At 39.3% G+C, this 23,096-nt stretch overlaps 1 protein-coding gene across 2 annotated transcripts in view; it reads left to right on the top strand.

Annotated features, from left to right (window-relative positions):
- The window catches only part of HOOK3 (hook microtubule tethering protein 3), an 89,683-nt gene that overhangs the window by 5,810 nt on the left and 60,777 nt on the right, over positions 1 to 23,096 (top strand). For both annotated transcript variants that reach the window (XM_014462889.2, XM_023760799.1), the window contains exons 3-7: positions 1,060 to 1,110; positions 2,668 to 2,800; positions 9,540 to 9,607; positions 12,752 to 12,814; positions 14,447 to 14,530. In XM_014462889.2, coding sequence (XP_014318375.1) covers positions 1,060 to 1,110; positions 2,668 to 2,800; positions 9,540 to 9,607; positions 12,752 to 12,814; positions 14,447 to 14,530 — 399 coding nt within the window. The remainder of the gene's footprint in view (positions 1 to 1,059; positions 1,111 to 2,667; positions 2,801 to 9,539; positions 9,608 to 12,751; positions 12,815 to 14,446; positions 14,531 to 23,096) is intronic.

Genomic DNA, 23,096 nt, shown 5'->3' with positions numbered 1-23,096 from the left:
ATCTTGCAATGCAGAGTGTTATCCTGGCATTTCAAGATATAACCATATTACTTTTTAACCTTATGGCTCTTAAATATTTGCTTTGGTGCTCAATTGAAGAAACAGCAATATTTTCTGACATTTCTGACAGTGGAGGAATTTGGAGATATACATCGTAGACTTTAAGAGATTTCCAAGGGTAGCCCAGCTGGCATGGCTCAGTGGTTGAGTATGAGCCTGTGAACCAGGAGGTCATGGTTGGATTCCCAGTCAGGGCACATGCCTGGGTTGTGAGCTGTATCCCCAGTAGGGGGCATGTAGGAGGCAGCGATCAATGATTCTCTCTATTGATTGATGTTTATATCTCTCTCTCCCTCTCCCTTCCTCTCAGAAATCAATAAAAATATATTTAAAAAAAAGATTTCCAAGGGTAATTTTTACCTAATGCTTTTACTGGTAGGACTTAGCCTCCATGTAAGATGGAACTCCATTTTTCTATGGAAAACAGCACTGAACTAAGTCTTCATTAAGGATGGTACATTTTTTCTTTAGCTGCAGAAAATCTGAATAATCTTTTTTTATATATATATATATTTTATTGATCTTTTACAGAGAGGAAGGAAGAGGGAGAGAGAGTTAGAAACATCGATGAGAGAGAAACATACATCAGCTGCCTCCTGCACACTCCCCACTGGGGATGCGCCCGCAACCAAGGTACATGCCCTTGACCGGAATCGAACCTGAGACCCCCCAGTCCGCAGGCTGACGCTCTATCCACTGAGCCAAACCGGTCAGGGTGAATAATTTAATCTTACTGTTAAATCTCACTCACCGTCCAATTTTGGTCATAATATTGAAATTCTAATATTATTGGAAGCTTTAATTTGTTACATAAATATCTTAGATTAAATAAATTAGACCATCAAGAGTCCTTTTTTGATGATGATGGTAATTCAAATATGCTATTAAATTTTCTTTTTTATATTTCCTTTATGATTAACTTGTTTGATTAGTTTATTTAGAAATTTTTTGTTAAACTGTATTTTGATTTATCCAGTTGTTTTCTCTCTCTTTAAACAGATAAGCAATCTAAAGAAAATTTTAAAAGGAATCCTGGATTATAATCATGAGGTAAAGACTTTTCTCATTCTGCTTGGAAATATTGCTATAGGATAATTAATTTTATAATAGTTTCAAGTAAAGGAAAAATTGTCTCAGAACTAATAATCAGTTTATCTTCCATAGTTTCTAGGATGTGGTTTAAACAACCATATTATATGGTTCCTGGATAAGTAGTTTGCACTATAATATAAATAATTTGTAGGTAAACACTAATTTATGTTAAACCTTGCTTTCTGCATCTATTTATTCTCTCCTTTCTTCCCTTACTTGTGAATGTGGTTTAGAGTCCATGTATTATTATAATCAACTTCCTTATGTACTCCCACTCTATTCCTTAGCGAAACCCCCTCCCTTGATTAACTCAGTTTATCTTCTCAGTCTGCATCAGAACAGTCAAGACATTGCTGGGGGTAGGGGGTGAAATCAGGCTGTGGAACTAGTTTTACCTTAAATTTGTAGTGGACACAACACAACTTAAAAACCTATGTGATTTCCTTACTGTTTTTCCCCCCCACAAGCTTACTTGCATTTATATCTACATTTATACTTACATCATTTACCTTCATCATCTCAGTATGTGACTCTACCATCCACCCTACTGCTCGAACCCAAAACCTCCAAATCACCCTATAGTCCTTTCCTTTTTTGAGATCATCAGAAAAACCTATTAGTTAAGCCTCCAAATTACAGCTTTTTCTATCTCTACTGCTACCACCCTATACCAAGCTATCATTATTAGCACTTGCTTAGATTACTAGAGTGGTCAACTGGTGATCCTGATTTCACTCTTGCCCCGTACAGTCTGTTCTCCACTCTAAAGCCAGGATGATTTTTTAAAATATAAATTTGATTATGTCATTCTCTCCTCAAAGTCTTCCATGGTTTCCTATTGCATTGAGAATCAAATCCTTTCTTCTTACTGTGAGCCGCCAGGTACTGCATGATCCTTCTAACTTCCTCTTACACTGTTCTCCCCTAACCCATAGCACTGCAGCTGCATTCATCCTGCTTCGGTGCCTTTAGGATCTTCATTTTTCACTGCAGGGTTATCAGTCAGAGACCTACCCACTTGTCTGCATATAAGTCATTTCCTTTGGGATCACTCTTATTTCCCCGGAAAGGAATCTTCCATTCTCCTTCCTGGTACAGGTGTCATGCTGTCAACATTTTGGAGTCAAATAGGTGAAGGTGACTAGGAGGAATCTTACCACTGGGGACATGAACCTATATTTAATCTCCACTCTTACTGGTGCCCCTGGGTCACAACCTCACTGGCTCTACTTCAGAGTGCACACATCCAGTTTTTCTGGGGGTGGTAGTGGGGTCAGTAGTACTCAATTTCTTTGCTAAGTGTACATACCATATACCAGATTGGGGCCTAACTTGCTGTGACTCAAGATAGTTATAACTTAGGTGTATGGGTAAAAATGGAACTTGGGAGTGAGATTGACATGACAGCTCTGTCCTTAGCAATAAGATTCTGTTGCCAACAGCCTAGTCTTTATCAGATACTTTATTTGGTCCTATAGATGTAAATGCAACTCTAATCCTTTTATCTCTATTTAGATTTTAGGGCAGCAAATTAATGACTTTACCCTTCCTGATGTGAACCTTATTGGGGAGCATTCTGATGCTGCAGAGCTCGGAAGGATGCTTCAGCTCATTTTAGGCTGTGCTGTGAATTGTGAACAGAAGCAAGGTAATTTATTTGAAGTATATGCATTTAAAAATATTATAATATATAAAATACATATAAGTATATCTAATATATAAATATATATAAACATATTTAATAGTATATTTTAAAGTGATACATATTGTATTTTTTATTTATAAATCACTACTACAAACTAACATCTTTTGAAGGCTATCCTCAAATAATGCCATTTTCTCTAATTTTGCTGTTAGAATACATTTGATTGTGATGATATTCTTCTTCTTACAAGACTTTGAGTAGATTATTTTTAACTATACCAAATGTGATGAAATTTACTCTTAATTGGATAAGGTCCAGCTAAATCATTTAATTAGTTAATCTATATATATAAAAAGCCAGCGACCTTAACGCCATCATGAACAGAAAGACCAGAGCTCGCCCAGGCTGGCCTTGCTCCCTAGTGAAGACCCCCAATCTGATGGGGGCGTGGTTGGCCTGCAAACTGCCGTCAACCCTCACCCAGGCCCAGGCTGGCCTCGCCCCCCAGCGGGGACCCCCATCCCGATGGGGGCGTGGCCGGCTTGCAAACTACCCGAGGTCCCTTGCCAAGGCCAGCCCTGCCCCCAGCGGGGACCCTCACCCATGGAGGCGAGGCCGGGCTGGCCTGCAAACCGCCAGCCTCGCCCTGCCCTCCCACCCCAGCGGGGACCTCCCACCCGGATCCGGGGCCCACATTAGGGCAAGCCAGCCGGTCCCCACCCATGCACCAGGCCTCTATCCTTATATAATAAAAGGGTAATATGCAAATTGACCCTAAAGGCGGAACAACCAGAACGACCGCTGGACCAGTCACTATTGAGGTGCACTGACCACCTCTTGGTTCCTTTTCCCGGCTGGCAGGCTCTGATCGCCTGATGGCGAACGGGGAACAGGGGTGGGTGGCGGGGGATGCAGGTGGTGCCAGGCCAAGGCCTCCGCCCAGCCAGTCGCCCCACACACAGAGGGCGACCCGTGGTGGGGCAGGCCTGCGAGCAGGTGGGAACAGCCAACCTCTCAATCCGTTCCCTCAGCCATCAGGCACCAATCACCCGATGGCGAAAGGGGAACCGGGGGTGAGTGGCGGCGGGGGCAGGGTCAGCTGTGGGCAGCCGGGGAAGATGGCCTGATCGCAGGTCAGGCCTAGGGACCATACCTGCGCATGAATTTCGTGTGCTGAGCCTCTAGTGTAGATAATGATATACTGGATCAGGTCAGCTCTTGGGACTTAAAATTAGATATTTTAGTTCGCAAGTACGAAGAATTTATTTCACAAATGGGGCTAGGAACACAGTATCAGACAAAGCAGGCATGATACCTTCAGGGAACTTGTACTTGAGTGGAGGTGGAGGGCAATAAATAATGCCACACAAAATGAGGTAATCTGATAGTGGTGAGTGCTATAAAGATATGGAGAATATGGGTTAAGAGTAATCTGAATAGTAGAAATTGAATGTCAGAAAGACCTATGTTACCTTTGAGGGATCAAAAAGACAAAATAATTAGAGAATAGTGAGGAGGATGAAGGGAGATGAAATGAAGCAGGATAAAAGTATGCAGGGACTATTCTAAATTATGACAGTATTTTACTGCTATTTATATGACCCTTGAAGAAGATGGATTTTTTTTAAGCCCAAAGGTATTTCTTCTTTGTCGTACCCCACCTCTGGTGATACAAAACAAATTTTTACTAACTTGCCTGTACTAATTTTTGGAGTTCTAGTTCTAAGTTTAATAACTGTCAACATTGTTTTATTGTTTTCTGATTCAGGAATTTTTTCTAATAATGTATTTATTTCGCTCTAGCACCATTCTTTTTAGATTTTAGCAGCCATGCTCTTACAGGAAATTTTAGTTTTTTATTTAGTTTAACTCAAGAATTAAAATAGAGAATTTTCTACATTTTTTGTTTTTTTGTATTTTAATATATTTTATTGATTTTTACAGAGAGGAAGGGAGAAGGATAGAGAGTTAGAAACATCGTTGAGAGAGAAACATCGATCAGCTGCCTCCTGCACACTCCCTACTGCAGTGATGGCGAACCTATGACACACGTGTCAGAGGTGACACGCGAACTCATTTTTTTGGTTGATTTTTCTTTGTTAAATGGCATTTAAATATATAAAATAAATATCAAAAATATAAGTCTTTGTTTTACTATGGTTGCAAATATCAAAAAATTTCTATATGTGACATGGCACCAGAGTTAAGTTAGGGTTTTTCAAAATGCTGACACGCCACGCTCAAAAGGTTTGCCATCACTGCCCTACTGGGTATATGCCCGCAACCAAGGTACATGCCCTTGACCAGAATCGAAACTGGGACCCTTGAGTCCGAAGGCCAACTCTGTATCCACTGAGCCAAACCATTTAGGGCCACATTTTGTTTTTTGTATATTACTGAAATATCTAACAGATTTTTGTCAAAGATTAGAAGATTAGTATAAATAATAAGATTAAAGACATACTAAATAAGCAGATGCTTTGATTTTAAAAGGTGGATGAAAAGTTATTTAATGTAGTTAATTGAATTCAGATAATAGCTTATATATTTACTAGAGGCTCTGTGCACAAATTTGTGCATGGGTGGGGTCCGGCTGGCCCTCCCCGATTGGGCTGATTGTGCCCAACTGGCAGGGGGGTGGGGACATGGGAGGGTGGCCAGCTGGCCCCGCCCCCGATCATTGGGGGAGGGGGGGCGATTGGGAGCTGGGCCGGCCGGGGGGTTGGGGCTACAGGCGGTTGACTGGCCGGCCCCTGGTCGAACTCCTGGTCAAGGGGACAATTTGCATATTAGCCTTTTATTATATAAGATTCTGTGAGGAGATTAATCCACTCTTGGGATTATCTTTAATACATAAGTAAGGGTCCTTTGAAGTGTGTAGCTATTAACGATTTGGCTAATCGTATTTATTAGAAGGAAAGATTAGGAAAAGACAAGGATGTTACTATATGCATAGTCCTGTGGAAAAGAAGACAATTATATTTATCGAGCTTCTCACACAGATCAAGTGTTCTGTTTAAAGTCTAGTTTCAGTTTTCCCCTGAAATTATATATAAATGGTGAAAACTTTGAAGAGGATTTTAACATCTCACTTATCTGGAGGTCATACTCTGCTCTCTGGAACACAGTTGAGAGCTAAGAACTGAATTAAATGGATTTTTGAATTATTACATATTACCTGATAATATGTAACTGCACATTTATGACATTAACATAAGGCTTACTAAAGTGACTCTGCCATTTACCACATGATCAACATCAGATAAGACATTCAGCCAAATGTTCCCCCATCTACAGAGTGAGCGTACAAAACCTGATAGTCATGAGGAATGTGTGATGTTGTGTATGTATATTTGCTTTATAATCCATAAAGCACTATACAAAAAATCAGGGCTTTGGCCCAACTGGTGTGGCTCAATGGTTGAGCATCGACCTATGAACCTGGAGGTCATAGCTCGATTCCCGGTCAGGGCACATCCCCAAGTTGTGGGCTCGATCCCCAGTGTGGGGTGTGTGGGAGGCAGCCAATCAGTAATTCTCTGTCATAATTGCTGTTTCTATGTCGCTCTCCCTCTCCCTTCCTCTCTGAAATAAATAAAAATATTTTTTTAAAAAACAAAAATAAGTATCAGGGCTTTAAGATGGTTTCTTCATTTAGAAGTAAGGAACAATTGGTCAGAACATTGAAATAACTATCTGACTTCTCAAATTGGAAGCAAAGATTAGTAGTAGAAAAAACACTAATAATAATATTTACTGAGCGTCTCCTTTCTGCTTGGTACTCTACTAGACACTAACAGAACAAAAAATTACTTTTTACAGATTAGGAGACTCAGACTCGTAAGTATTACATGACTCACCCAAGATGTGGGGCTTGTGAGAGGCTAGGCAAGGACAAAAAACCCCTCTCTTTCACATTCAGACTTAGTGCTCTTCTATTCAACTGTGCTGTAAATGTTGGACCCAAAAGATTAGTTTTCAGGATCAACTCCCGATATAGCACACCTCATTCCTCAGCATAGTCTCATAGCTCTGCACCCAGTAATCATACATACTTGTATTTGGACTTCTAAGACTTCTACATTATATTTTTACGTTTCAAAAATTGTACATTAATGTAGTTCTCATCATCATTTTATCATTTAGCATTTTACGGTGTTCGCGGGGAAGGGCCTTGACGTGGCAACACCGCTTCTTAACTAACGCTTCCCCTCTCACACCTTACTAACAACTTCCTAACCGCCCTATTCTGTCATTGTCTTCACTCCCAGTAGGCTGTCATTAAGTTTTCCTTCCCCATTATCAGTGCCACTGCTGCTTCTCTTCCATGTTCACAGTCTTTTATTTTGAGGGTTGTTTTAGTCATTCTAGTTATGCCATTTTCTGCAGTAGCCTTGGAATTCTGTGTTTGGTACGTTGGAACAGAATATCTAAAAACACTCCCTTGCATTTCAACACTCAGCGGGTGCTCCTCATTAACAAAACAGAAAATTAAACTTGGATGAAAGGCTTGGTTTTGTTTGTTTTTTACTGAATAGTACTTTAAGTTACGATATAGTCCTGTTGTTGGCCTAAGAACAATGCCTGTGATTTAAGTGTGTTGTGTATATTTGTGTTTAACCACACATTTGATTGGGTATACAGTGTTCTGAGGACAGTACTTCCTTAAAAACATGTTTTTGATTAAAATCTTTGGCATTCAGAAACAGAATGTCAGAATGTCATACTTTAATAGTACAATAGTACTATCAAAATACTTTTTTCTTTTTAACAAGTTACCTGTCAAGCAAAGGATTACAGTCTGGTATTCCAAAGACATGCATCTCTTGGCAAAGGGACAGAATAATTTAAGAATTTCACAGTAAGACTCCTTCAGATAACAGTTGGAGTGCTGAGACAAGTTTTTGTGTTTGTTTTTATATGTGTGGCAGGATGATGCTAAAATTTCCTAATTATTTTGCCCTTCTAAATGTTTCTTATCCTATACTAGAGGCCTGGTGCATGGGTGGGGTCCCTTGGGGTGGCCTGCGGGGATCGGGCGAAACCCACAGTCCCAATGCTGCCTGCAGCTCCTACCTGCCGCTCCTGCTCTTCCCAGCCCCACTACGCCTGCTGCGGGCTCACGTCCAATCAGTCCCGATTGGAAGAGGCTTGTGCGCGGCCACCGCAACAGCAGCACTCGCCAGCCATGAGCCCTGCATCTGGCGCCCTCCTGAGGGGAGTGGCCTGCGGAATTGGGCCGAAACTGGCTCTCCGACATCCTTTGAGGGGTCCTGGATTGCAAGAACGTGCAGGCCAGGCCGAGGGACCCCACCAATGCACGATCGGGCCAGGGAGGGATTGTGGGAGGGCTCCAGGGCATGTCCAGCCCCATCTCACCCAGTCCCAATCGGCCAGACCCCAGCAGCAAGCTAACCTACTGGTCGGAGCATCTTCCCCCTGGTGGTCACTGCATATCATAGCGAGCAGTTGAGCAGCCTTAGCATATCATTAGCATATTACGCTTTGGTTGGTTCAACAGTCGACTGGTCACTGGATGACTGGACACTTAGCATATTAGGCTTTTATTATATAGGATAATACAAGGCTAATATGCCAATCGGCCGAACAACTGGTCACTATGACGCACACTGACCACCAGGGGGCAGACGCTCAATGCAGGAGCTGCCCCCTGGGGGACAGTACACTCCCACAGGAAGAGCACCGCTCAGCCAGAAGCCCTGAGCTGGGCTCACAGCTGGCGAGCGCAGTGGCGGTGGCGGAAGCCTCTCCCGCCTCTGCGTTTAAAGGGATGTCCGACTGCCGGCTTAGGCCCCGCTCCCTGTGAGGAACGGGCCTAAGCCGTCAGTCGACATCCCCTAAGGGCTCCCGGACTGTGAGAGGGCACGAATTTTGTGCACTGGGCCTCTAGTTAAAACATATTTACCATTTTTATTGGAATCTAGCTGGCCTATTAATTTTTTTTATATTTAATGTCACTATTGTCATCCATTGTTGGGTTTGAAAATAATAAAAACTACTTCCAGGGCTTTTTAAGAAGGCAAACCATTTTTTCCCCCAATTTTGTCACTATTGAGCTAAGAGATCCTTCTCTTTTTCAGCAATGTTAAGGGGAAGATTGATGAAGTTGGTGCTTGAGCTTGTTAGAGATGTGAATCATTATTTTTAAAAGCTCAGGGTTATTCAATATTTGTTTACCTGTGGTATCAGTTTCTATGTTAAATTCATCTCAATTCTTTCTCCTAAGCAGCTTTCAGGTCCATTAAGATTTTTCTTTCCTATAGTAGAAAATACTAATGTTGGAATTACAGTTCAGTGCTTTTATGTCACATAAGAATAAAGCACAGACTTCAAAGGTTTTTTTTAACATGTAGCAAAGAATAAAGTGAAAGTAAGATAATTTTTAGATTTTAAGAACAGTAATATGTAGTTTTTTCCACCTCAGCTTTAGGGTTTACCATTTCATTGCTTTACATTCCTAGCATCCTGCATTCCTGTGACCATTAGCTGTAGCCTCAACTTTATAAGGAATGGTTGGGGATGGGTTTGGGTGACATATTAAAGAAAGATAAATACTGTGATCTGCAGCCTTTACATATGGCACATATGTGCAGTCATATGAGGAATGCATGAGGAATGCCTAGGAAGAATCGAAACACTGGCAACTCCTTATAAGTTGGCCTTTGTTCCCTTGACTTTCTTTAACTTGAACAGTGACATTCCAGATTGTTCTTGTTTTCAGAGTACATCCAGGCCATTATGATGATGGAAGAATCTGTTCAACATGTTGTCATGACAGCCATTCAAGAGGTACGTTGGAGCTTTGTGCTTACAGCTTGTGAGAAAATAAAGGAGTAAACATGAGTTTAAGTAATACAAGTAGAAATTTAAAAAGAGATTCTTCTCATTTAAAAAAATTTTTTCTTTACACTTAAAATAGAACTTATCTCATTTTTATTAAAGGAAGTCATATTCATTTAAATTTCTCATTTTTATTTAAATCTCTCGGTGTAACTTGCTCAAGTTCACACAGGAAGTAGAGGCATAGTTAAGAACTCAGATCTAAGCAGTCTGAATCCAGAGCTCATACCCGTGACCACTCTGCTGTAATGCCTCAAGATTGTTTATTTCAGCATTATTTCTTAGTACTAAAAATTAGAAGCAGAAAAAACTAACTGCCCAGCATTAGGGGAATGGATAGATAAATTATGTTACAATGATATGTTGTAGACATTAAAGCATATTTTTGAAAAATACATAGTGACATAGGGGAAGGCTTATAATATTTAGGGAAACAGCACAATGAACAGCATAATGCCATTTCTGTTAAACATTAAAGTTAAGATGAATGAAAACAAATGTGCAAAAATGTTAATCATTGCCAAGTGGTAGAATGTTCTATACTCTTTCTTACATTTTCCAATTTTTCTATAACAGGCATTATATCTATAATCAGTAATATTTAAAAAATTAAAATCTGTGACCAACTTTTTTTAAATTTTATGACTCTATCCCAAGGAATTATTTAGAAATTCAGACCAAGATTGGGCACAACAGTCACTGAATTTCCCCCATGTTTCCGCTATTTTATATAAACGGAAATGTAGGGGGAAAAAGGTTTGTCCATTGGTGAGCAAGTGATTAAAATATGGTACTTCCATTCCATAGAATATTATGTAGCTGATAAAAACTTGTAAAAAACAACACACAAAACAGGGTATCTTATGACAAAGGGAAAACATTTAAACTGTCAGGTGAACAAAGCAACATATAAAATTTGTATAATTAGATTTTAAGAACAGATTATATGTTTACTATGTGCATATTCCTTTTATTCATTTAGCACATACTTGTTGAGTACCTAATAGGTACTACGAGGTGTGGTAGGCAGTATGGATACAGCTATGAAAAAGATAGACATGGTCTCTTGACTCACAAAGTGTAAGCCTCATGGGAGAAATGGCTAAACAAACAATTCAGATACATTCAAGGCATTCAAAATGAAAAGTGCCCATTATGGGAAAAAATATAGGAGTATCTCAAGGGAGTATCTAACTCTGGTTGGGGACATTAGGGAAGGCTTTTCCGAGAAAGTGCCATCTAGACCAAGCACAGAAGGATGAAATAACGTAAGGAAAGGGCAAAAATTGTACTTAAGTCCAGGAGACAAGAGAAAGCAAGTCCTGTATGGCATGCTGGAGGTATTAAAAAAATGCCTGTAGCAAACATTGTAAGGTACAAATAAGAGGTGAAACAAGAGACAAGATCATTAGGATATTGAGCAGTTTTGTTAAAAGAGTTGGAATTTTGGGAAACGATGAATAGATTTTAAGGAGAAAATACATTTAAGTCTGTATCTGAGAAAATCTGCAATGAGAAGAATGGATTGGAGAAAAACAAGTTAGAAAAAGGTAGAGCAGTAAGAGACTTTAGCTAAATAATTATACAGTGAAGAATGATGAGAGGTGAACTAGGTTATAGCAGTTAGGGTGGACAGAGTTGAAAATTATCAGAGCTTGCATCAATCGGCTAGGTGACTGATGGATTTAGGAGGAGGACAGTAGGTAGCTGGATAAAATTACAAGATTGAAGAAGAGCTTTTGTAAAATGGTAGAGTTTTTATTTAAGGCACATTTTCATTGTGGTAAAATATATATAACATAAAATTTGCCATTATTGACATTTAGTACATTTCATAATGTTATGGAAACATTACCACTATTTAGTTCCAGAACTTTTTCATCACCACAGAAGGAAGCCCTGTACATATTAAATAGGCAGCCCTCATTTCCTCTTCTCTGCAGCCCCTGCAACCAGTAATCTGCTTTCTGTCACTGAATTTCTCTATTTTGGATATTTCATTTAAATGGAGTCATTGGATGTGTGCCCTTTTGTGCCCAGCTTATTTCATTTAACAATATTTTCAAGGTTGTGTGGTAGCATGTATCAGTATTTTTATGGCTGAATAATATTCCATTGTCTGGATAATACCACATTTTGTTTATCCATTCATTCATTTGATGGACATTTGGGTTTTTCCCACCTTTTGGATATTGTGATTTTGTCCACATTTACTTGTGTGTTTTTTAAAATACGTTTTTATTGCTTTTAGAGAGAGAAAGACAGAGGGAAAGAGAAACATCAATTAGCTGCCTCCTGCACACCCCTACTGGGGATCTAGTCCACAACCTGGGCATGTGCCCTGACCTGGAATCCAACCAGTGACCTCGTGGTGCATGGGTTGATGTTCAATCCACTAAGCCACACCTGTTAGGCTGCCCACATTTATTCTTTAAAAATATTTAGTGTTATCTTTTTTTTTTTTTTTAATAGTATGTCACTTTCCTGTATTTCTTCACATTTATTATATGCCTTCTTTTATTATTGATTTCGGGGAGGAAGGGAAATAGAGAGAGAGAGAGAGAGAGAGAGAGAGAGAGAGAGAGAGAGAGAGAGAAACATCAGTGATGAGAGAGAATCATTGATCAGCTGCCTCCTGTATGCCCCCGACTGGGGATTGAGCCCATAACTCAGGCCCTTTACCGGAATCGAACCCGGGACCTATCAGTCCACAGGCCAACACTATCCACTGAGCAAAATCAGCCAGGGCTAGTATTGCCATTTTTTACTGAAAAACTCATGTTTTTAAATATTTGGCCACATTTTTAACTTAAAAACTTATCTTTTTAGTGATAAAAATAAAACTGGACCTACAGAGAAAATGAGTATCAGAATTTAGACCTGTAATTTTAAATGAAGGCATTATCTTGGAATGAAAACAAAGTTTCAGACTGAAAAGTTTTAATGTATAAGAAAATACTCCTTTTACATTTGCATTTTCATTTTAATTTTTATAATTCTGTAGTGGCTGGGTGTTCATGTTTGTTGTGTAAGTATATTATATAGAATGTCTTTTTTGCCTCATAGTTAAAATCATTTAAATCCTAATTTCAGCTGATGAGTAAAGAATCTCCTGTCTCTGCTGGAAATGATGCCTATGTTGACCTTGATCGCCAGGTATCTAATTTTGCATTGTTTTTATCCATGCAAAGATTGAAAAGGATAAAGTTTAAATATTAATGAAAAGGATGATTCAGTTGAAATTGCTTTTGTAATATATCGGTATAATTCTTTGTGTTTTACCAAAAATTTAAGAATTTAAGCCACTTATGGATACTACACATTTTGTTATTGCATAACTCACTTTAAAATAAATTAACTTCTTTAATTTCTTGTAATTTGTGTTTTCTAGTCCTGATTTTTCTTTTTCTATTAGTGATATGTTTCTGTATACTACATTTAACACAATAGATGCTTTTCTGGAAAATTGTATGCATTTTCCATTGGTATAAATAATCTTATGGTTTATTTTATATAATAAAAGTGTAATATGCTAAGTGTCCAACCAATCAGTCAACTATTCTGTCAACCACTCGACCAGTCGCTATGACATGCACTGACCACCAGGGGGCAGATGCTCCAACTGGTAGGTTAGCTTGCTGCTGGGGTCCGGTTGATCTGGACTGGGCGAGATGGCCCCGATTGCCGGCCAGGCCAAGGGACCCCACCCATGCACAAATTTGTGCACCGGGCCTCTAGTTTATGATAAAAAGATAGTTTACATTTTATTTCACATTATTCTTCAATTGAAGATGTCTCCTCTAACCTTCATACTTAAATGCACTGAGAAACTTAGTCCTTCATTTTTAAAGGAGCTCTGTAGGGTGTTTTTATGGTTTTAATGGAAGAGTTAATTTGTAATTTTAATTATTGCATTTTAATAAAATGCAATTACATTGCCACTTTCTGTGTTTCAGCTATTCTGGGACATCTGTCCCAAAGCTTGAAGAGAAGCTTTTGTGGTCTTTTTCTTCTTTCATTTCTTCTCCATAGTTTCTAAATGTTTGGCAGGAAAATCTTAGGGCATGCTATAATTTTAACCCAAGTTGTAATTTGTCCTTCCCTTACTTTGTAGTGTATTTGGTTTTAAAGTTGTTACTCTGAATGAATTTTTTTGTATTTATATTACACAGAGGTTTGGTCACATGAAACAAGAAGCTAATATAATTTTATTTTAATTCATTTTTTCTTTTTAAAAATTAAGTGATTAATTAATTAGTTATAATTGATTAATTGTTCATACTTTGCTAACTTAGAGTTTATACAATGGGCACACTCAGGAATGTTTGGTTTATGTTGAGGATCAGAATAATAAAAGTCTTTTAAAACTGATACACAAATTAACAAAGTTTTAATATGACTAAAAAACTTGTATTGAAATACACTAGTCCTATATAGTTTAACAATTGAAACCCTTGACCTCTAGCACATACATGTTTTACTAAGGTAAAATTTCTGTTATTTAAGTCAACATTACTAAGAACCAAGTAGGCCAGAAAGAAGATGTGTAGGAAAACTTGATATGCAGAAAGAACCAAATTCAAAGTATAGAAAAGACAGATTTAGGACTAAAAGATATTCAAAGTTAGAAGTGCCTTCTTTTGATTCTTGCACAGAGGGTTCTTGATTTCTCCCTGTCCCTCATAAAGAAAAGGGGGATAATGTTTAATTCCTTATTATACAAATGTAATTATTAATTGTTGCCACTTCATATTGAAATGCTTATTGTATCTCTTTGTTTCCAATCAGTTGAAGAAAACTACAGAGGAACTAAATGAAGCTTTGTCAGCCAAGGAAGAAATTGCTCAAAGATGCCATGAGTTAGATATGCAGGTACAAGTTCTGTTCTGTGTACCACCTGTTTGAAATGTACCGCTGTAAATACCACAAAATGTACTGTGTCCTGCCATAAGTACAGTTTGTCTACAATGCAACCCTAATTAAAGAAAAATAAAGGAAAACACGTTTCTGGTTAAAGATAGACTGAGCAAATACATTATTAATTTCCTTTCCTGAATATTTAACCCTCGGCTTGGTTATAGTAGCACGACACACTACCAGTTTTCACCAATCTCTGAAAACCAGAAGGCAGTTGGAAAAGTCCTGAACGGCTGAAAGGAGTAAAGAATGTACTGGCCAACAAGGGAAGGGCAGTCTACTGAAGCAGAACCCCAGGGAGAGCACAGATACAAGGGAAGGCTGAGTGAGGCTGCAACTTGAGGTTTTATGTAGAAGAGTTAGGTCCCATTAACCCTGTCACCCATTGCATATAGAATGACCTATACTATAGCCAGCTTCCCAGTCAGAGCCATCTTTTCCTCAGAATTTAAACAGAAGCATAGGGAGGTTAGATTGAGTATTAGTATTGCAGAGTGAGGTCCTTTTCATTTTGTTTTGTTTTTTCTGGGTTCTTTAATTTACATCAAGGTCATTTTCTTGTAGATAAAGCCCTAGAGTGAAGCCCTAAAGTGATCCCATATAGCTACCAGTTACCCATGCTGTTGACTAATTCTAAATGTGAGGGAAATCTGCATAACAAAAGATAAAAGGATCAAGATAAACCTGAAACTAGCCATAGAGGAAGTGGTGACTCTTGCAGAGACTTTTCCCTTTTAATCTAATACTGCCAGTAAAATTAGTGATACTTTGTCTGTAAAATAAGGACAAGATGCTGTTTTAAAAAAGGAAAACTTAGAGATCAAGAAACACTTTAGTAAACTTAAAATAGATTTGTCAAAATAAAAATTCAGTAGAATAGTTAAAAGATAAAGTTGAAGAAATCTCTCACAATTAAAGAAAATAAGAAATAAAATTATTTTTCTGGGATTACCTCAAAATGAGGGAGGTGCGGAGAGTTATGTCAAGGTATAGATTAAACCAGCGGTTCTCAACCTGTGGGTCGCGACCCCTTTGGGGGTCGAACAACCCTTTCACAGGGGTCGCCTAAGACCATCGGAAAACACATATATATTGTTTTTGTGATTAATCACTATGCTTTAATTATGTTCAATTTGTAACAATGAAATTGGGGATCACCACAACATGAGGAACTGTATTAAAGGATCACAGAATTAGGAAGGTTAAGAACCACTGGATTAAACAAAATTGACCATGTTTTGATATTTGTTAAACCTGGATAATGGGTACACAGGGATGAAAACATTTACACTAGCAGCATTTTACTTTGAAAAGCATAAGAGTTGGTATTGCTTTGATGCATACAGGAAGTTGTGTAATCAAAGCACACACGTTATATAGTAAATATTTGGTCATAATGTAAATGTTATTTTTTTAAATAAATCTTTATTGTTCAAATTATTACAGTTCCTCTTTTTTTCCCCCATAGCTCCTTTCGACCCGGTTCCCACTACACCCCATGCCCTTACCACCCCCACTGTTCTCGTCCATAGGTGTACGATTTTTGTCCAGTCTCTTCCCTCACTCCCTACACCCCCTTTCTCCCGAGAATTGTCAGTCCACTCCATTTCTATGCCCCTGATTCTATTATATTCACCAGTTTATTCTGTTCATCAGATTTTTTATTCACTTGATTTTTAGATTCACTTGTTGATAGATATGTATTTGTTGTCACTTTGTTGTTCATAATTTTTATCTTTACCTTTTTCTCTTCTTCCTCTTCTTAAAGAATACCCTTTAGCATTTCATATAATACTGGTTTGGTGGTGATGAACTCCTTTAGCTTTTTCTTATCTGTGAAGCTCTTTATCTGACCTTCAATTCTAAATGATAGCTTTGCTGGGTAGAGTAATCTTGGTTGTAGGTTCTTACTATTCATCACCTTGAATATTTCTTGCCACTCCCTTCTGGCCTGCATAGTTTCTGTTGAGAAATCAGCTGAGAGTCGTATGGGTATTCCCTTGTAGGTAACTAACTGTTTTTCTCTTGCTGCTTTTAAGATTCTCTCTTTGTCTTTTGCCTTTGGCATTTTAATTATGTGTCTTGGTGTGGTCCTTTTTGGATTCCTCTTGTTTGGGGTTCTTTGTGCTTCCTGGACTTATAAGTCTATTTCTTTCACCAGGTAGGGGAAGTATTCTGTCATTATTTCTTCAAATAGGTTTTCAATATCTTACTCTCTCTCTTCTTCTGGCACCCCCATAATTTGGATGTTGGTATGCTTGAAGTTGTCCCAGAGGCTCCTTACACTATCTTCATATTTTTGGATTCTTTTTTCTTTTTGCTTTTCCGGTTGGGTGTTTTTTGCTTCTTTGTATTTCAAATCTTTGACTTGATTCTTGGGATCCTCTAGTCTGCTGTTGTATCTCTGTATATTATTCTTTATTTCAGTTAATGTATGCTTAATTTCTAATTGGTTCTTTTTCATATCCTTGAAGGTCTCACTAAATTTCTTGGAGGTTTCTAGAAGATTTTTGAGTAACCTTATAACCGTGGTTTTGAACTCTATATCCAGTAGTTTGCTTTCCTCCATTTCTTTCGTGTGTGACATGTTTCTTTGTCTCCGCATTTTGGCTGCTTCCCTGTGTTGGTAGAGTGGCTTTGTGTGCTAGGTATCCTATAGGGCCCAGTGGCTCAGCCTCCCTAATTACCTGAGGTGGACACGACACTCTTGGTGTACCCCTTTGTGGGCTCTGTGCACAGTCTTGTTGTAGTTAAGTCTTGATTGCTGTTGGTATCACAGGCCAATTTGGCTGTGAGGACCAGCTGTGTCTACAATGGGAGAACTGCTGTGCTGGAGACACCCTTATGGAACAGGACTTGCTTCAGTGGGGCTTTGGTGCTCCCTGAGTCTGCCCCTTGTGTGTGTCGCTTATGAATGTGAAGAGTTGTACTCTGGTATGGTCTCACTCTGGCCACTGGGTACACTGGCTCTTGGATCTCCAAGGAGGTGCAAAGTCAGCCACTGCCTGAGCCATCCAGCAGGAGCTACAGAGAGATCTGCAGATTTCTCCTTTGTTTGGGGTTTGGAGATGCCCAGATGAGGTGCAGCTGTGAAGTAATGCAGGCTGTTGTCTAGGCCTTCTTTTGGAAGCTTTGGTGCTCTTTGACCCAGTGGCAGTTTGTTAGGCTTTAAATTGCAAAAGAACAGGCCATTCATATGCAAAAGCCTCTGCTCACAGCTTGGGTGGGGCAGGGTCTCAGGGAATCATCAGCGTGGAGCAATGGCTGCAAGTCCGCTCTGCCTCTGAGATGTCCCGGGTCTGTGTACCGCGGCCCTGTGCAGGAACAATGCTCGCTGCAAGCACCTCTGCGAGAAAGCCGCCCTCGCGTTCCGGCCCGATGCCAGACAGTCCAGTTTCTCCCCTATGAGTCTGGGTCCCCAGAGTCTCGCCCAGAACTGGAGTTCAGAGCAATTGGAAGCTTGTATCTCCCTCCCAATTGAAAAAGACAACAGCGTATGCAGTGGCCAGCCCATTTCCACCCCTCTGCACCTCCTACCAGTTTCAATGCGCTTTTCTCTTTCCTTCTAGTTGTAGAATTTCCACTCAGTCAGTCTTCCTGTGGTTCTGTATGATACCCGTTTTGTCTTTTAGTTGTAGTTTTGATGTAGTTGTGGGAAGCAGCAAGTACAGGTGTGTACCTATGCCGCCATCTTGGTTCCTTTCCAATGTAAATGTTATTAATTGTTCTTCAGATTTTAGAACTATACATAAATGCTAAGAGTTATAATAAAAGTAGAGTTAATTAATTTTACAAGCAGAATATAATATTATCTTTGAACAATAAAAAATTAAAGTTATACATTGGGATTGGCAAACTACAGCTTGCCATCTGTTTTTATAAAGTTTTATTGTAGCACAGCACACACTCATTGATGTTATTGTCTGTGGCCGCTTTCATGCTACAATGACAGAGTTGAGTACTTGCCACAGAGACTTATGTCTCTCAAAGCCTAAAATAGGCACTATTTCATTTTTTACAAAAATGTTTACCAATCCCTGGTGTTACTGTAACTCCAGTTTTTTTCCTTGACTCCACCTGCCTGCATGCACTGGCCCAGAGAAGTGCATGAGCAAGAGTTTGCAGTATAGAAAGAATAATAATTTAATACTGAATTGACCAATATGGAGACTTATGCTCTAAAAATCTGATGCCCCAATCGCATGTAGATTGTGGATTATACATATAGGACAAAATCACAAGACACTGTGACTTAGAGATTTCAGGGTCATGCTGGGAACTGATTGGTCAAAGGCGAGGTAAAGGTAATACATTATTTCTTCAGGTTTTGAGGACAGTGCTGAAGTCTTTTCCAGATCCCTGTTTGGTCTCATGGGAAAGTGACCAGGCGGTCATTCCACCTTAATGCTCAGGAGCTGAAACATAACTTAGGTCAAGATATTATCTTCATCCTGCCGTAAGTCCAGACTATGACCATTCATCAGATCCGGCTACTATCTTCTGCTTCCTCAGGGTTTGCTGTTATTGGGGGAAAGGCTAGGTCTCTGAAGGGTATATATAGAAAGGGATATGATTTTGAGAGCTAGGATTTAAAACTAAATTTAATCAAAGTCATAGGGACCCTTGGTTTCACTGGTATAAACAGATTTCAAAGTGAATGGCAAGGTTTAGAGAGGTTATGAGAAAAAAAAAGGATAGCCCTATAACACACTTAGCTCTGCAGAAAACAGTAGAACATAACATAGTCATGGTATGACCTCTAATGTAAACTTTCTGGCTTTTCAACATTTAGAATTGTTTTGTAGAGAAGTGTTATTATGAAAGTAAAGGTATAGAGATTGATAATGAAAATAGTGCAAGAGTGATGAGGGAAGGGGAGGGCCACTAATGTTCTTGTCTTTCCAAGAAGGGAGTCAAGAACCACTTCTGTGGGGCAATAGTCATTCCATGGCTGGCTCCTTCTTGTCATTCAATCTCAGCTCAAACCACCTGATTTATTTGTCATAAAATATTTATTGTTCACTTAGATGTGCCAAGTACTAAATTAGGCCTCCTTGAGAAGTCCTTCCGTGGTCAGCCAATCTAAAATAATCATCCAGACTCTCATGTTATTCTTACTTTAACCCTCTGCATAGCACTTGTCACTCTCATTTTTGCATGTATTTATTAGTTTACTTAATATGTTTTTGTTTATAAATTTAATGTGATTTATTTTGAATATATAACTATTTGGTGGAATAAGAACTTTCTGTGCTTTAATCATCACGGTAGGCCTTGCACCAATAAAATTGCAACAGTGTCTAGTATGTAGTAGGCACACAGTGAATACTTGAGTGAGTGAGTGAGTGAGTGAGTGGTGAGTAATTGAGTGAAATGAGTAGTTGTTGAAAATTGCAGCAGTGACCAATGAAGGGAGTGAGTATAGTGATATAACTATCTTTGTGGAAAGGAGAGGTGGCAGAAGTTGCTGTAATTTAACTTGTCAGAGGAAGAGTCACTAGATAATGTCTAAGGTTGATAAATCAAGAAATAGTGTTTTATAACATATTACTAACAGATGTAAAGTAACTACTGAAAGCAATAGAATTTAAAACAGTTAAAACTAGTTGTCTCTTGCCCAGCTGACGTGGCTTGGTGGTTGAATGTTGACCCATGAACCAGGAGGTCATGGTTGGATTCCGGTCAAAACACATGCCTGATTGCAGGCTTGATCCCCAGTGAGGGGCGTGCCCATTGATGATTCTCTCTCATCATTGATGTTTTTGTCTCTTTCCCTCTCCCTTTCTCTCTCTGAAATCAATAAAAATTATTTTTAAAATTTCTTTAAAAACTAGTTGTCTCTTAGAAGTGGAAAATGTCAATAGGAAACTAGCTTTTCATTTTAAGCTCCTTTGCCTTGTTTGATATTTTGCTTAAATCATGTTTCTGTATTATTTTTAATTAGTCTCCTTTTTCTGTGTTTGTGAAAAGGATTTCTGCCAAATACATTGAGTTAAAATATTTTAGCAACCTTTGCTAGTCTGATAAGTCTAGCATTAAAGTTTTAGCCTTTATAAACTGACCACATGTCAGGTTATAAAGCAGTTCTTTTTAAAATATATATATATTTTTTTATTGATTTCAGAGAGGAAGGGAGAGGGGGAGAGAGGTAAAAACATCAATGATTAGAGAGGATCATTGATTGGCTGCCTCCTACATGCTACCTACTGGGGATCGAGCCCACAACACAGGCATATGCCCTTCCTGGGAATTGAACTGTGACCTCCTGGTTCATAGGAGGTCAGTGCTCAACCACTGAGCCACACCAGCCAGGCTATAAAGCAATTCTTAATAAAATTTCAAAAAAATCTGTGTCTTTAGATTATACTCTGTGATAAAGATGCAATGAAAGTTAGAAATTAGTAGCAAAGAAATGAATTTTTAAAATTTAAGATTTTAAGCCATAAACATTTATTTAAGAAAGAAGAATGAAAGAGCAGAAATGAATGAAATAGACCAATGGCATAGAATAGAGCCATACTCTGTTCTGAGGAAAGACTTATGCAACCCTGGTAGTGTGGCTTATTTGGTTGGAGCATCATCCCAAACACCAAAAGGTGGTGGTTAAATTCCTGGTCACTGTACAAACCCAGGCTGTGGGTTCAGTCTCCAGTCAGGGCACATGTGGGAGGCAACCAATCAATCTCTCTCTCTCTCTCTCTCTCTCTCCCTTTCCCTCTCCTTCTCTCCCTTCCTCTCTCTAAAATCATTAAAAAATATAAAATAATTTTTAAAAAGACTGATTTATGGAAAGCTGATAAATTATAGAGCTGGCATTTCAGATTCATTCATTTATTCAATAGACTTTTACTGAGCACCTAGTATGTACCATCCACTGCTCAAGTTACTGTAGATACCATGGGGGGGGGGCAGGTATAGAAAAATAGATAAAATATTCCTGCCCCCAGGTGTTTACATTCTAGTAAGGAAGACAATAAAGAGAGAATATAGTTTTAAGTGATGATAAGTATTCTAGAGAAAAATAAAGCAGAGAAGGTAGAATAGGGAACCCAGGATAAGGAAGAGTTAGTAGTTTTAAATTGAGTAGTCAATACAGGTGCACCAGAGAAGGTGACATGGTAGTAAAATCCTAAAGAGGTTATGAGAGCAAGCCTCCCAGATTTTCAGGGAAGAGCATTACAGGCTGAGCACAGGCCTGAGCAAAGAAGCATGTTACATTCAGGAACAGCAGGACAGTGAGGGTGGCAAGAGTGGAAGGGAGTGTGGAAATCAGTCTGGAGAGGCCTTATAAGCTTTTGGAAAGACTTTGACTTTGAGTAATGGGAAGTCATTGGAGGCTTTTGCACAAAGTAGTCCTGTGATCTGTTTATTTTAATGGAGTGTGCTTGTTTTGCTGTGTGGAGAATAGAATAGGGAAAATAGGGCCAAATCAAGGAGACTAATTGAGTGGTCATTGCAGTAATCCAGGCAAAAAATTATGTTGGCTTAGGTCATCAGAATTTAGGGCTAGTGGTCCAAATGTGTTTGACGGTAGAGCCAATGATATTTGCTGGCAGATTGGATGTGATGGAAAGATGTTAAGGCTTATGACTAAGCAATTGGAAGGATAGAGTTACCGTTTATTGAGGTGGGAAAGGCTGTGGAAGGACTGGGCGGGGGGTAATTAAGAGTTCAGCTTGGACAGTTTAAATAAGAGATGCCTATTAGACATCCAAGTGGACATGATATCCAGGTCAGGGTTTTAGGCTAGAAATAGAAATGTGTGAGTTGTCAATGAATAGATGGTGTTTACAGCCATGAAACTGGAAGCCATCACTGTGTTCAGAAAAGAAAAGCTGTAGGATACTCGAATGGCAGGGCAATTAAGACAAAGAAAGAGAAGGTAGACCAGTGAGTTGGTACAGAAACCAGGAGTAAGGTGTCCTGGAAGCCAAGTAAAGAAAATACTTTAACAAGGAGGATGTGATCGGTTGTGTCAAGTGTTCTTGGTAGAGCACTGTGACCTGGAAGTCAGTGGGTGAGCAGATTGGGTGGAAAAGTAGGGGCAGTATCCAACCAGAACAAGTTCAGAAGGCAATGGGGGATGGAGAGGGAGAATTAGAAATGGCAGGCAACTTTTGTTTTTACAGCTTTATTGAGAGATAATTTATATATATAAAAACCTAAGTGAACATTACGACCGAATGGCCGGTAACTATGACGCGCACTGACCACCATGGGGCAGACGCTCAGCACAGGAGCTGCCCCCTGGTGGTCAGTGTACTCCCACAGCCAACCTCCCGCGGTCCCTCCCCCGTGACCTGCAGGCCAACCTCCCACGGTCCCTCCCCCCAGCCTGCCCACCCCCATCGGCCCTGATCGGGACTGGGCCAGATGGCCCGATAGCCGGCCAGACTGAGGGGACCCCCCCCCCCAACCCTGTGCATGAATTCGTGCACCGGGGCCTCAACATAGAACAAACTACTCACATTTAAAATGAATTAGTTGATAGATGTAACATATGTATGAACATATGAAATCA

Source organism: Myotis lucifugus, unplaced genomic scaffold (genome assembly GCF_000147115.1).
Source record: "Myotis lucifugus unplaced genomic scaffold, Myoluc2.0 scaffold_194, whole genome shotgun sequence".
Lineage (NCBI taxonomy): Eukaryota > Metazoa > Chordata > Mammalia > Chiroptera > Vespertilionidae > Myotis > Myotis lucifugus.
The sequence above is the reverse complement of the archived record's forward strand: the minus strand, read 5'-3'. Positions and strand labels throughout refer to the sequence as shown.